General features: G+C 41.0%; 1 protein-coding gene across 1 annotated transcript in view; it reads right to left on the minus strand.

Annotated features, from left to right (window-relative positions):
- The window catches only part of rngtt (RNA guanylyltransferase and 5'-phosphatase), a 358,809-nt gene that overhangs the window by 227,835 nt on the left and 117,705 nt on the right, over positions 1–13,269 (minus strand). Inside the window, exon 10 of the mRNA XM_034162020.1 lies at positions 12,939–13,010. Within this exon, the coding sequence (XP_034017911.1) occupies positions 12,939–13,010 (72 nt within the window). The remainder of the gene's footprint in view (positions 1–12,938; positions 13,011–13,269) is intronic.

A 13,269-nucleotide genomic window follows, 5' to 3' on the forward strand; every position in this document is an offset into this window, starting at 1 on the left:
CAACCAAGTTTGTATTATATGTGAAGGGGCCCTTCACATGGTGTGCTGCCACCGTGTGAAGTTTCACTGAAATCCACCAACCAGTTAAGAAGGAGTTCCACTTACAAGACTCATGGACAAATAGACAGAACCTCCCTTTCTGATTTTTTTTTTTCTGAGGATGGTATAAATATGACGTTTTAATCATGACAAATACTGTTTGAGCTGTCACCACAACAGCCCACAGCAGACCTACAAGAAATGTGTTGCATGTCAAATTGCAACTCCTACAGCACAGATGCCAGAGCACGTACTGTTTGGACTACAAGTCATCACCGTCACGCACCAACACCAGCCTTCTTACTTCTCAGGGATGAGAACAAAATTAGAGAAGCCCTGCAGACAGCTTCAGCTCCCTTTGGACAATTATTATTATTATTATTATTATTATTTGCATATTAGTTTGAGGACTTCTTTTACTTTTCATTGACTGCTGCAAGCAACACCAAATGCATTTGGAGCAACAGCTGGTATCGTGTCCCACACATTCGGCACCATCTGTCAGCTGTGTCATCAGGACAGAACAAGATGTAAGTGTGGATGATTCAAGGCATGTGCTGTTTACGCCTGCTCACCAGGAAAAAAAAAAAAAAAAGAGAGAGAGAGGAAAAAACATCAGATAATCTTCTTAATCTCACTCTATTGAGAATAAAGATCAATTTGATCTGGAAAATCTCTGGAGTAATACATCTATGGCAACTCGGTCAGTCGTCTGAAACCAAATAGATTTAAGGATAATGTTTTCTCACAGTAATAAATACACCAATGTTTAACCATCAAACCCTCTAATGTCGAGGTGTCAAACTGATTCCAGAAAGGGCAGAGAGGCTGCAGGTTTTCTTTACAACCACCCACTCCACCAGGTGATTTCACAGATTAAGTGATTCTATCTGCTCGAAGTGATGCTAATCAGTGACATTACCTGGTGGAGTGGGTGGTTGCAAAGAAAACCTGCAGCCTCTCGGCCCTTTCTGGAATTAGTTTGACACCTAATGTAAAGAATAACAGAACTCAGAAAGCTGGTCAAAATTAAGTTAAACTAGACAGTTGTCAGCACACTTAGTTGTAGGGGTGCGCGGTATGTGCGGTTAATGGTAGAAATGATATAAATTTGGCCAACGGTAGAGATTTAGACTCCACTGACCAATCGCAACAATGTCTGTTGATAACGTCATCATAACTGCAAGTCTTTACTCACCATCAACGGCACCTAAGCTGCTGGTCTCTACAGCCCAAACCAACACTGAGCTGCAAGCACTGAACAGTGTCGGAGACAGAACACATCCCTGATGAACACCAGTATTCAATGGGGAACACATCAGCGATTTTGATCCTGCTCTGCAAAGTACTCACAGAGCACAGGCTGCGTATGATGTCCAACAACATCTCATACATTTTCAGAACGTCTCAGAGACATAGGCTGCAAAGATGTACTACTGATGTTGGCGCAAGGATGCAATCGACGGCAGAGTCTTGGTTGTGACCATCTACTTCTGAAAATCTGTACTTTAAATACACAAACTTCTAGTGAGTCTGGACAGTAAGGGGGTTGGGGAAGCAAAAAAACATGACGAGGAAGCATAATGCAATATCAGTTCAGGAATCTAGTTTAAAAACTGAAGTCCCTTTAAACAAAGAAATGGAAATAGCATGACAAAGCTGTATACCATCCGACAGCAGGCTGCTGTTTAAAGCCGAGTGACCGTGCAAGTAGACGACTGTGAGGCCACCATGTGACCGGCCATGATTCTAGCCACCTGCCCTGGTTTTCACCTTTATATAGACCCAGAAACTCTTTTTCTGGCATGTCCCATTCTCAGTCACACCTGGAAGCTGTCCAGCACAACCACAGTCTGATACATCAGCCACTGGCGCTGCGGGGATTAAAAGCTTTGCTAAAGGTATTCTCTCACCTTCTACCCCAAGATTTATGCATTCAGATGGGAGATCAAACCAACAACCTTCAGGGACAAGACAACTTTTCAAACTTATTGGCTCCTCCATTTATATTTGATTGATAAGCTGCACATTTGAGTTGAAGGGAGAAACTCCAAGAAACCTGTAACCCTGAACATTTCGTTTCCATGCATAAAGCAAAATCTAAAAAACAATATTATTTTATATTAGCTTACCATTTGTTTATTTCTTTGCTAGCTTGTGATTTTTTTTAATCTTTATTAAAAAATATCCATGTTCGTTCATCTTTTTTAACCAATTATATATGTGCTCCAAAAATTGAGCTGTGTACCATGTATAAAAATAGTTGCAATTTTTAAATGGCTCACACAATGTTTTTGTTATACCCCTTGAATTAAAGCTGAACATTTGCACAAAAAGCACATTTTGATTGTTACTTTTCAACTCAATTTTGGTAGTGTACACAAGCAAAATTTAAAATAATGTGTTATTTTCAACTACTGATGAACTTGACTGTATTAAGTACAAATAATACACTTCTTCAATTAACCAAACTAGTACAAAGGGAACCTGTCACATCGTATCACCACACATGGCTTTATAAAAAAAAGAAAACCCCTTTGAACTTGTGCCATTTTATTCCTGTCACATGTAAATTGACATCTGATTAAACAAAAAAGATTCTGGATTCAAACCTTTATATTTATGCATTTCAACATTTAATATTTTCTTGCCTCTGCAAAGTTTTAAGACTACAGGTTCAGTAATGTAGTGCTAACAAACAAACAAAACAATATATGCTTGAAAGTCTGACTTCCTTGGCAAAGGAAAAAAGCCAGTTTTCCCCTCTTAAAATTATTGAAAGTAAAATAATAATAATAATAATAATAATAACTAGTGTGTTGCCCGTGGGAATCCACAGGCTCTAGATTGTGTCGTGTTTATAAAATAGGTAGCTGACATTTTTCAAGGGGGGTAATAAATTGTGCAAAGTTTTTATAATGACTTAGAACAGCGTGTGAGTTCAGAATGTTTTTAGAACCTTAGACCTCAACCTTTTTATTTCCTGTTAATTACGCAATTTTTAATGTTAATTTACTGTCTGAATGTATTTCTAAAGGTTCCTGTTACCATATACACACACACTATCATTATATAATAATAATAATAATTATTATTATTATTTTATTTTTACTTCTATTTTGTCATTTGATTTTTAAATGGACCACAATGGAAATAAGTGTTTTCACTTTCTTGTGTATTGTTAATATATTTACATTTATATTATTTAATCTTAAATAATGGCTGAGTTGATCCTTGTCATTTGATTGGTGCCTTGTATGTCACATGACATGGATTATTCCTCCCATTTGTGTTGTATTCCATTTAGATTGCAATTTGGTTCCATTTAGAGTGCAAATTTGATTCCATACATTTGGTACCATTGCACTCTGCAGACACACACACCTACACACTTGGCTGCCCTCTTTTCCTCCTGCCTGGTGACTCCATCCTCAGCATCCTTCTCCCTATATACCTTGGGTCCCTCCTATGCATATGTCCAAACCATCTCAATCTCGCCTCTCTGTCTCCAAACCTTCCCACCTCAGCTGTCCCTGATATGTTCATTCCTAATCCTGTCCATTCTCATCACTCCCAAAGAGAATCGTAACATCTCCAGCTCTGCCTCCTGTCTTTTTTGCTAGCACCACCGTCTCTAAGCTGAACAACATAGCTGGTCTCACAAACGTCATGCAAACTTTCCCCTTCACTCTTGCAGATATTCTTCATTCTTCGGTCACAAATCACTCCTGCCATTCCACCCTGCCCACACTCTCGTCTTCATCTCTACCACGCTCTCCATTACTTTAGACAGTTGACCCCAAGTATTTAAACTCATCTATTGTCACCACTTCTACTCTTTGTAACCGCACTATTCCACTGGGCTCTCTCTTTCACACATATGTACTCAGTCTGACTTTCATTCCTCTGCTCTCCAGAGCATACCTTTCAAGGCTAGACTCAACTTGCTCTCTATTCTCACTACAGATCACAATGTCATCTGCAAACATCATAGTCCATGGAGACTCCTGTCTGATCTCATCAGTCAACCTGCCCACAGATAGTACACCTGTTTTCTAAGCCTAGCTTCAACTACTCTTTCCCATAACTTCATGCTGTGGGTGATAAACTTTATGCCCCTATAGTTAATGCAGCTCTGCACATCACCCTTGTTCTTAAAAACAGGAGCCAGCACACTTTGTCTCCACTCCTCACGCATCCTCTCACTTTCAAAATTGTATTAAACAATCTGGTTAGAAACCCCACTGCCATCGCTCCAAAACATTTCCATGCCTTCACTGGAATGTCATCTGGACCAACTGCCTTTCAGCTCTTCATCCTCTTCATAGCTGCCCTCACTTCATCCTTACTAATCCCTTGCACTTCCTGATTTACTCTCACCACATCATCCAGCCTTTCATCTCTCTCATTTTCTTTATTCTTCAGCTCCTCAAAAATATTCCCTCCACCTTCTCAACACACTCTTCCAGCTCGACACCACATTACCATCTGCATCTCTTGCCACCCTAACCTGCTGCACATCCTTTCCACCTCTGTCTCTTTGTCTGACCAATTGGTAAAAGTCCTTTTCCCCTTCAACTTCTTGTACAGCTCACAAAATTCCTTTTCGTTAGCTTTTGCCACTTCTATATGTGCCTTACGCTATCATCTCATTGTACTCCTGTCTACTTTCTTCATCTCTCCATCTACCTCAATTCGAGGTTGCTAACCTCTTTCTCCTTATGCTTTCCCGGACATCTTCGTTCCACCACCAATTCTCCATGTCTTCCTTCCAATGTCCAGATGTCACACCCAGTACCATCCTAGCTGTCTCCCTCACCACTTCTGCAGTACTTTTCCAGATGCCCAAAATTGCTTCTCCTCAATCCAGTGCCTCTCCCACATGCTCACTGAATTTCACACAACAGTCTTTGACCTTCAGCTTCCACCATCTGATAGTTTGTTGAGCTCACACTCTCTTCTTCTTCTTCTTCACCTCTAAAGTCATCCTACGAATCATCATCCTACGCTGTCTAGCTACACTCTCTCCTGCCACCACTTTGCAGTCTCTAATTTCTTTCGACTTGCATCTCCTACACAGAATGCAGTCCACCTGTGTGCACCTTCCTCCAATCTTATACATCACCCTGTGCTCCTCCCTTTTCTTAAAGTAGACGTTCCCCACAGCCATTTTCATCCTTTTTACAAACTACCATCTGCCCTTCCACATTCCTGCCCTTGATACCATATCTACCCATTATTTCCCCATCACCTCTGTTCCCTTCGGCAACATGCTCATTGAAGTCCACTCCTATCACCACTCTTTAATGCTTGGACGCACTCTCCACCAACCTCATCTAACTCACTCCAGAAATCTCCTTTGTTCTGCATCTCACAACATACCTGTGGGGCACATGCACTGATGATATTTATCATCACCCCTTCAATTTTCAACTTTAATTTAAACTTCCAAAGTCAATACAGAAAATGTCCCTATAACAATTTTGCTTTGCATACAAAGTATGTATGTTACCCATTTTACAACCAAAAAAATATATACATTTTATTTTATGTATTTTGAGGGCAAAATATTGGCCAAGTGATTAGTGCACTTGTTTTTAGAGCAGAAGGTTCCTGATTCAAGACCACCTGTGCCCATTCTCCATGCACTGTGGAGTTACATTAAGAAGGGCATCCGCCGTAAAAAATTGTGCCAATTCAACATGCTATCCATGCAGGAACTGCTGTGAAACAAATGGAGAAGCTAATGGAACTTACTTATTCAATGCATTTTGCAAAACGTTTTTTTAAAAAGTGCCTACATCAAGTATTCATCCTTTGGGTTTTTAAAAACTTTCATTGTTGCTTCATACAAAAGTATTTCTTAAATATGGTCAAAGCCGAAACAAACAGCTATGGCTCTACTACTCAACGTCTCTTAGTGACTTGTTTCCAGGAAAGCCAATTATATTAGACAGTGTTTATACCTTTGTGCTCAGGATCACCATTCATCTGTCAGCCCAGCTTTCAGCATGCCTGTGTCCACATCAACCTTCTCGCTGACTTCAACGCCAGTCTCCTTGATATCTCTGTGAACTGTCTACAGTCAATCCCAGGGATCATGGAAAACCATCGAAACATCTCCAACAAGGTTTCCAAGGAATCGTTGCAGGGATATGTCTTAGAATGGGCACAGCTGAAAAATCATCCACTTACCAGATCATCTCATGGTAGGTTTATCAGCAAGATTAAGGTGTTCAACCATCCAGTGTAGGAAAAAGATACTTCAAGTCACAAGCTTTTGATCTGTCAGAATACCCCACACCAAAGTGGAGTATTCTGAGAAATTCAGTATGTTGACAGCTAACATGGCTCGAAACAATAAAGCATTAAAAAGTGCATTTTCAAAGGACAAGCCAACCATTCAAGATGACACCAAAAACATGGACTCCCTTATAGTTTATCAAAATGGATAATTGCATTCCAAATTATGACTACATGGTACCCTCTTCTGAGTCAGTCCCAATAACCTATCTGAATGGAGCTTGTTTGAGGAAAATACACCCACAAAACCTTGGTCTGTGCTGCAACTGGAATACCACCTATCAAGTGTTCTCTGGATCACAACCTTCCAAAAGTGACATGATGTCCAGTCTGCCCTACACAGGTCTGCTGACTACAACCGGTACACAGCCAGTATACATTAGACCTCAGCTTCTGCCGACCAGCCAGGACAGCAGGTCTGGCTTTCCAACAGGGATGTTTTCACTCAAGATGGGCCCCAGTAAGCTCTCCCTATGTTTAGTTGGTGTGTTTCAGATCACCAGATTATCAGCCCTTTGTCATTCAGATTGAACTTCCAACAAACCACACAGATCCACCTCAAGTTCCTTATTTCTCAGTCAAAGTCCCTTGTCTCCCGTCCATTCTAAGTTCTTTCCTGCAATATATCAACTATGAGTCTTTAGCTACTCATCACCCAGTCAGCTGTGTTGCCACCCTAATATTCATGCTCTCGACTACCTTGCGCAATATGTCATTGTTATTCAATGTGCACAGAATACCAGCCATCTCCCACAACACTGCCTAAAGCCTGAGTCCCACCGAATAATGAAGGATGAATAATAAGCCACGCAACATGTTTTCTTTGCTACAAGAGGGTTTCTTCAACTAATGTGAGATAATAGGGGCTCTGAGTGGCTCTTACAAGCATTATTTTCAGTTAACGAGGCTCCTCTCAGAGCGTGGCGATAATTTCAAGAAGTTCAAAATTTAGCAACAACAGCGTTGGGCAGTTTGTGTACGAGTTACTGCAACAACTTAGAGGCATTTGCGTGGTGCTTACGAGGCTACTAAAAGCCCATTATCTGTGCGCCTGGCAGCTACGCAGGACCTGAGAGGCTATTTTTGGAGTGGCTGCCCTCTTGCGGAAACAATTCCACCTGCTCTGTGCTCCAGACGCTGTATATAAAATTATTATTTTGTAGCAGATTAATCATTTTCTGCCAAACCTTGGATGCTGAAAACACCTCTTAATCGCTTCTGGAATCACAGAGGACTGTTTCATCTGGACGTTTTTTTTTCCTCTGTCCTGCTCCATGTGGAATGTATTTTGAACAGCTTAAGGTAACTATTTTTATTTGATAAAACAGTTCCTGGTTGTTAAGGTATATCTATAGTTGATTTAATATCTTGTTAATGGATCACATGAGCTCCGCTGTGTGTGCACTGACGCAGTGACTCATCACGCTCCAAAGGAGCATTTAGGCAGAACGCCAGCTCAAGCTTTCAGTCAATATTGGACGAACACAAAGTTAAAATTTGGATGACTGCATGAAAGTGGATGTACACTCAACAAAAATATAAACGCAACACTTTTGGTTTTGCTCCCATTTTGTATGAGATGAACTCAAAGATCTAAAACTTTTTCCACATACACAATATCACCATTTCCCTCAAATATTGTTCACAAACCAGTCTAAATCTGTGACAGTGAGCACTTCTCCTTTGCTAAGATAATCCATCCCACCTCACAGGTGTGCCATATCAAGATGCTGATTAGACACCATGATTAGTGCACAGGTGTGCCTTAGACTGCCCACAATAAAAGGCCACTCTGAAAGGTGCAGTTTTGTTTTATTGGGGGGGGATACCAGTCAGTATCTGGTGTGACCACCATTTGCCTCATGCAGTGCAACACATCTCCTTCGCATAGAGTTGATCAGGTTGTCAATTGTGGCCTGTGGAATGTTGGTCCACTCCTCTTCAATGGCTGTGCGAAGTTGCTGGATATTGGCAGGAACTGGTACACGCTGTCGTATACGCCGGTCCAGAGCATCCCAAACATGCTCAATGGGTGACATGTCCGGTGAGTATGCCGGCCATGCAAGAACTGGTACATTTTCAGCTTCCAAGAATTGTGTACAGATCCTTGCAACATGGGGCCGTGCGTTATCCTGCTGCAACATGAGGTGATGTTCTTGGATGTATGGCACAAGAATGGGCCTCAGGATCTCGTCACAGTATCTCTGTGCATTCAAAATCAATAAAATGCACCTGTGTTCTTCTTCCATAACAGACGCCTGCCCATACCATAACCCCACCGCCACCATGGGCCACTCGATCCACAACATTGACATCAGAAAACCGCTCACCCACACGACGCCACACACGCTGTCTGCCATCTGCCCTGGATAGTGTGAACCGGGATTCATCCGTGAACAGAACACCTCTCCAACGTGACAAACGCCAGCGAATGTGAGCATTTGCCCACATACACGAGCAACAGCTCTGGTTGACATTCCTGCTGTCAGCATGCCAATTGCACGCTCCCTCAAATCTTGCGACATCTGTGGCATTGTGCTGTGTGACAAAACTGCACCTTTCAGAGTGGCCTTTTATTGTGGACAGTCTAAGGCACACCTGTGCACTAATCATGGTGTCTAATCAGCATCTTGGTATGGCACACCTGTGAGGTGGGATGGATTATCTCAGCAAAGGAGAAGTGCTCACTATCACAGATTTAGACTGGTTTGTGAACAATATTTGAGGGAAATGGTGATATTGTGTATGTGGAAAAAGTTTTAGATCTTTGAGTTCATCTCATACAAAATGGGAGCAAAACCAAAAGTGTTGCGTTTATATTTTGTTGAGTGTATGTTTAAAGCCGCGGAAGAAATAACTCCAATGAAGCCAGCAGAAAGCAGAGCAGAGCTGTGCAGCAACACAGAAGGAGAGCGTGCAAAAGACAGATTTTGAAGACATAACACAAAGTTAAAAGTTGTATCACGGTGACTTGTAAGCTGTGGAAGATATATATATATATATATATATATATTTTTTTTTTTTTTTTTTTTTTTTGAAAGTGATCCACAGGTGTATATAATTAAAGTGGCCACCTCATTGTGCATGCAGAATGGCACCGTGCGCAAAAGAGTGATTTTCCAAAAATAAACGGACGAACACAGTTAAAAGTGGGCTCACAGTGTGAAAATGACTGCGTTTAGCGCCAGGGAAAAAATAAAGCCAGCAAGCCACTGATGGAAAGGAAGCCAGTGAGAAGGAGTACAGAGGCAGCTGTCCATGAATGGACAGCAGCGCACGCGCAAATGAGCGATTTTGCAGAAATAAACGGACAAACAAAGTTAAAAGTGGGATCACGGTGTGTGTGTTTAAAGCCGCAGAAGAAATAAAGCCAGCGAGCTGCGGAGCCACTGAGGAGCACAGAGGTGGCTGTCCAGGATCCCTTGGTTCGGTTCTAGCTGGTCTGGTGCATTACAGGTGGATAGCAGCCTTGTGCGAGGCGCACAACCGCGGGACTGTACTGGAGCGTCTATTTTTGAACTGCATTTAAAAAAATGTGACATCTTTAAATGCTGCAGTGAATCTGTGAATTGAAATCCCACAATTTAAAGGGACCAGGTGTGGGAGGGCTGGAGGTTTGGACCAAACCCATGCCTAAATGTGCAGCAACATTGCATTATCATGGCGCTATCACGGCACTATGTGGCTTAGTGTGGCTGATGCGAGCCATTCGACGCTCTAATGACAGGTCGGTCGTGGCTCACTAGAGGCTGCTATGTGGCACATGCGGGGTACAGAGAGGGCACATAGAGGCACCTTCATAGCAGATACGTGATAGATGAAAATGTGGGTCATTCTTCGAATAATCGCTGACACACCCATGCGTGTCTCATTATTCATGGCTTATTATTCGGTGGGACCCAGGCTTAAATCAGACTTCTTGCTAACCTCCACACCAGCCTGTTCTCCATCTCTACAGTCCCCAGTATGCTGCTTTGCTCAGTGGTGAACTGCTGAACCGTCAGATCACTTTTCCCGTCAATGCTGGAAGATCCATCTTCCAACAGCCAGTTATTAACCTTACAAATTAAAGCATTGCTATTCATCATACAGTTGTTTGAGCTCTGCTGGCGGATTCAATGACCATTTTTCTTCACCCTCACAGATACATGCTTTGAATTAATAAGCTGCTGAAGTATAAGACTACACTCGATTTTGTGGACAAAAGTAGTTTAATAGTGTTCAACGACAATGGTGGTAGCATTTTGTAGTTTATTTTGATTACTATTTTGTAATTTATACCTAAATATATTTGAATTATGTTTGAGAGCAGTAACAGCATGGCTTAGAGACCAAAGACACAAAAACTGAGATTTTCTTTATCCATTTATTTATCTGCAAAAATTTGATTACTCACGAAAGGTGCACATTGGACACCACCGACATCCGTTAGTGATACTCATGGCTGCTCTCTGCACACTTACTGTCATTACTGTATTTTTTTAGTGGGACAGATATAATGGCTTGATGAGACACACAAACAGCCTTTTATTCATGTATGAGTAACAAGGTGAATCAAATTAAAATAGCTCAATAATACGGAGGCTAAACTTGAAACACATTTTGCAGAAAAACATGGGAATATCATATAATGTAGCATCAAAGTACTGAATGTAAAATTTAATTTTGTATCATAGTATGATAAATTCTTGTCAACATGCATACAAAGTACAGGTAACAAGTTTAGAAATCAACCTAGTACAACATCAGAAAACTACAGAGACAATTTAGTGTCTTGCATAACAATTTTATGAATATACTGAGTATATAAACCACCATTAAATGTTAATAACCACCAGAGAGCTTCAAAATAAATCACTCCTCTGCATCATGTTGTAAAAACTGCTCAAGAGAACAACACAAAGAACCTTGACTTTCTAAAAGGTACAGCTCAAAGACTACTGCCAAAAGGTGACTGTCTTGGACAATGCAACATAACTAAAACCATACACTCCTCCAAAACAGCAGGATTAATGTTCATTAATGTCTTGTGAGATTCCTAAGAAAAGCTGTTTCCAGGCAGTTTAGTGCTAAAACTATTTGTACGCATAAACACAGTTTAATGCATTTAAATCAAAGAGCAAAATACACAAGCAATATTTAGAGACAACATTAAAGATGGCTTCATGGTCGTACCCTGCAAACTCTGTGTACTGCTGCATTTTGTCCATTATTCTCTGTTCGTTGTGACCATTTTTTGCAAAATCTTTGCCTATTGAAAGATCACAAAACATAACTGCTTATACTAGGCAGAACCAGAGATAGAAGGAAGAAGAGTCTGCTTCAGTTACACTCATACAAAATCCTTTCTGTTGGGTTGTGAGGAGCATGTTATTTGAGATTTATTTACAACGTATCCACTATTAAACATCAGAAAATAAGTTTACGGTGCTGATTTAGTAAATATCTGCAGAAATGGTTTCAAATTGACCTCATTCACTCCATTTGTCACTAAACCATCTCACTAACCTTTTTCTTTTCCAACTAAATTTGCTCAAAATCCTTTCCAGAGGGATATGTATGGGCGTGATCGTGCTGCTTGAGTTTTACAAATCTACCTACTAGTGATAATGCTTTATTTATTTGATTCGGTATATTTCTTTGTGGAAATGGTCCATCTCTCACTGGTAAACACGTCTAGTCTATTCTGAATCGAATGAGGCACAGCCGGAATGAAAATTGCAGTTTCTTGACTGGCTGTTTGTGGCTCTTTTCCAACACAAATGAAAATGGATACTTCTTTCAAACCAAACCATCCTTAGACTGCGAAACTCTCATTCCTCATAAAAATCTATTACCAAAATGCCGCACTTCTGAATTTGCCCTGATCAAAATGAACTCAACATTGTACTACACTGGACTTTCCAAAAAAGTTAGATATCACTTTGGGCCATAGGCCAACAGATGTCATGCTCTCCCTCATGCTGCATTTTTATCCTCACCGTCAGGATGGAGCTTCAGCCCCAAAGAGCAGCCCAACCATAGATAATGGAGAAGGCTAATATTGGCACACTAAGATCAATACATCAGCACTATACGGACGACTTGGGGGAGTCGTGTGGAGCCGCTAACCTCTGCACCAGCTCACAAAGGCATTCTCTTCACCGCATGTGTCTTTATTGAGCAACTTGTTTGTGTAATCTTCTAATCGATAGAGAAAGGAGGCGACAGATGAATATAATGGTCAGAGCAACCTCCTCCCTTCCACTCTACAGCACCCATCAGGATTTTATAAGTGAGACGGCAGAGGCTTGCTAAAGGCAAATTTTAAGCGCATTTATCTCTGCTGAGCCTGTCTGCATGCCATTAGCAGCTTTCACATTAGTTGATGCGATAACTTAATTTACAGCACATAAGTGAGTGTGAGCAATTAACAGCTTTACAATATAGTCATTAGGCTGTTAACAAGAAAAGGTTAATATCAAAACAAAGTAATACTAGAAACAGATCATTAGACACAGAAAAAGCAAATTTTATACAGAGGCATGTGGTACATTTTTAAGAGTTTTGAAGAGCAATGCGGTCAAAGAATTGTCAAAATAGGCTGGGCTACTCACATTGAATTTGATGATATCATATATCAAATACCGGGGGACTGGCTGACCATTCACTTTGTCGATGATCATCTCCTGTACAGCGTGGAAACAAGAGGGAGTGGGTAAATAAAACTGTGGTGAACATGGAATCAGAACAAAATCTTTACAATCAAGATGATGTATATCTAGAAAACATACAGAGAAAAATCATAAATCTGTGGTGGCGGCGTGTCAGTATGTCAGGAATCCTTCCTCACTTAGAAAGTGGTGATTTAGGATAGACACACAAGAGGTGTGTGCTCTCAAGGGGACGCACGCTCAAAGAGACAGAGAGAGAGAGATGCCTGCAGCA

This window comes from Thalassophryne amazonica, chromosome 21 (assembly GCF_902500255.1).
Source record: "Thalassophryne amazonica chromosome 21, fThaAma1.1, whole genome shotgun sequence".
Classification (NCBI taxonomy): Eukaryota; Metazoa; Chordata; class Actinopteri; order Batrachoidiformes; family Batrachoididae; genus Thalassophryne; species Thalassophryne amazonica.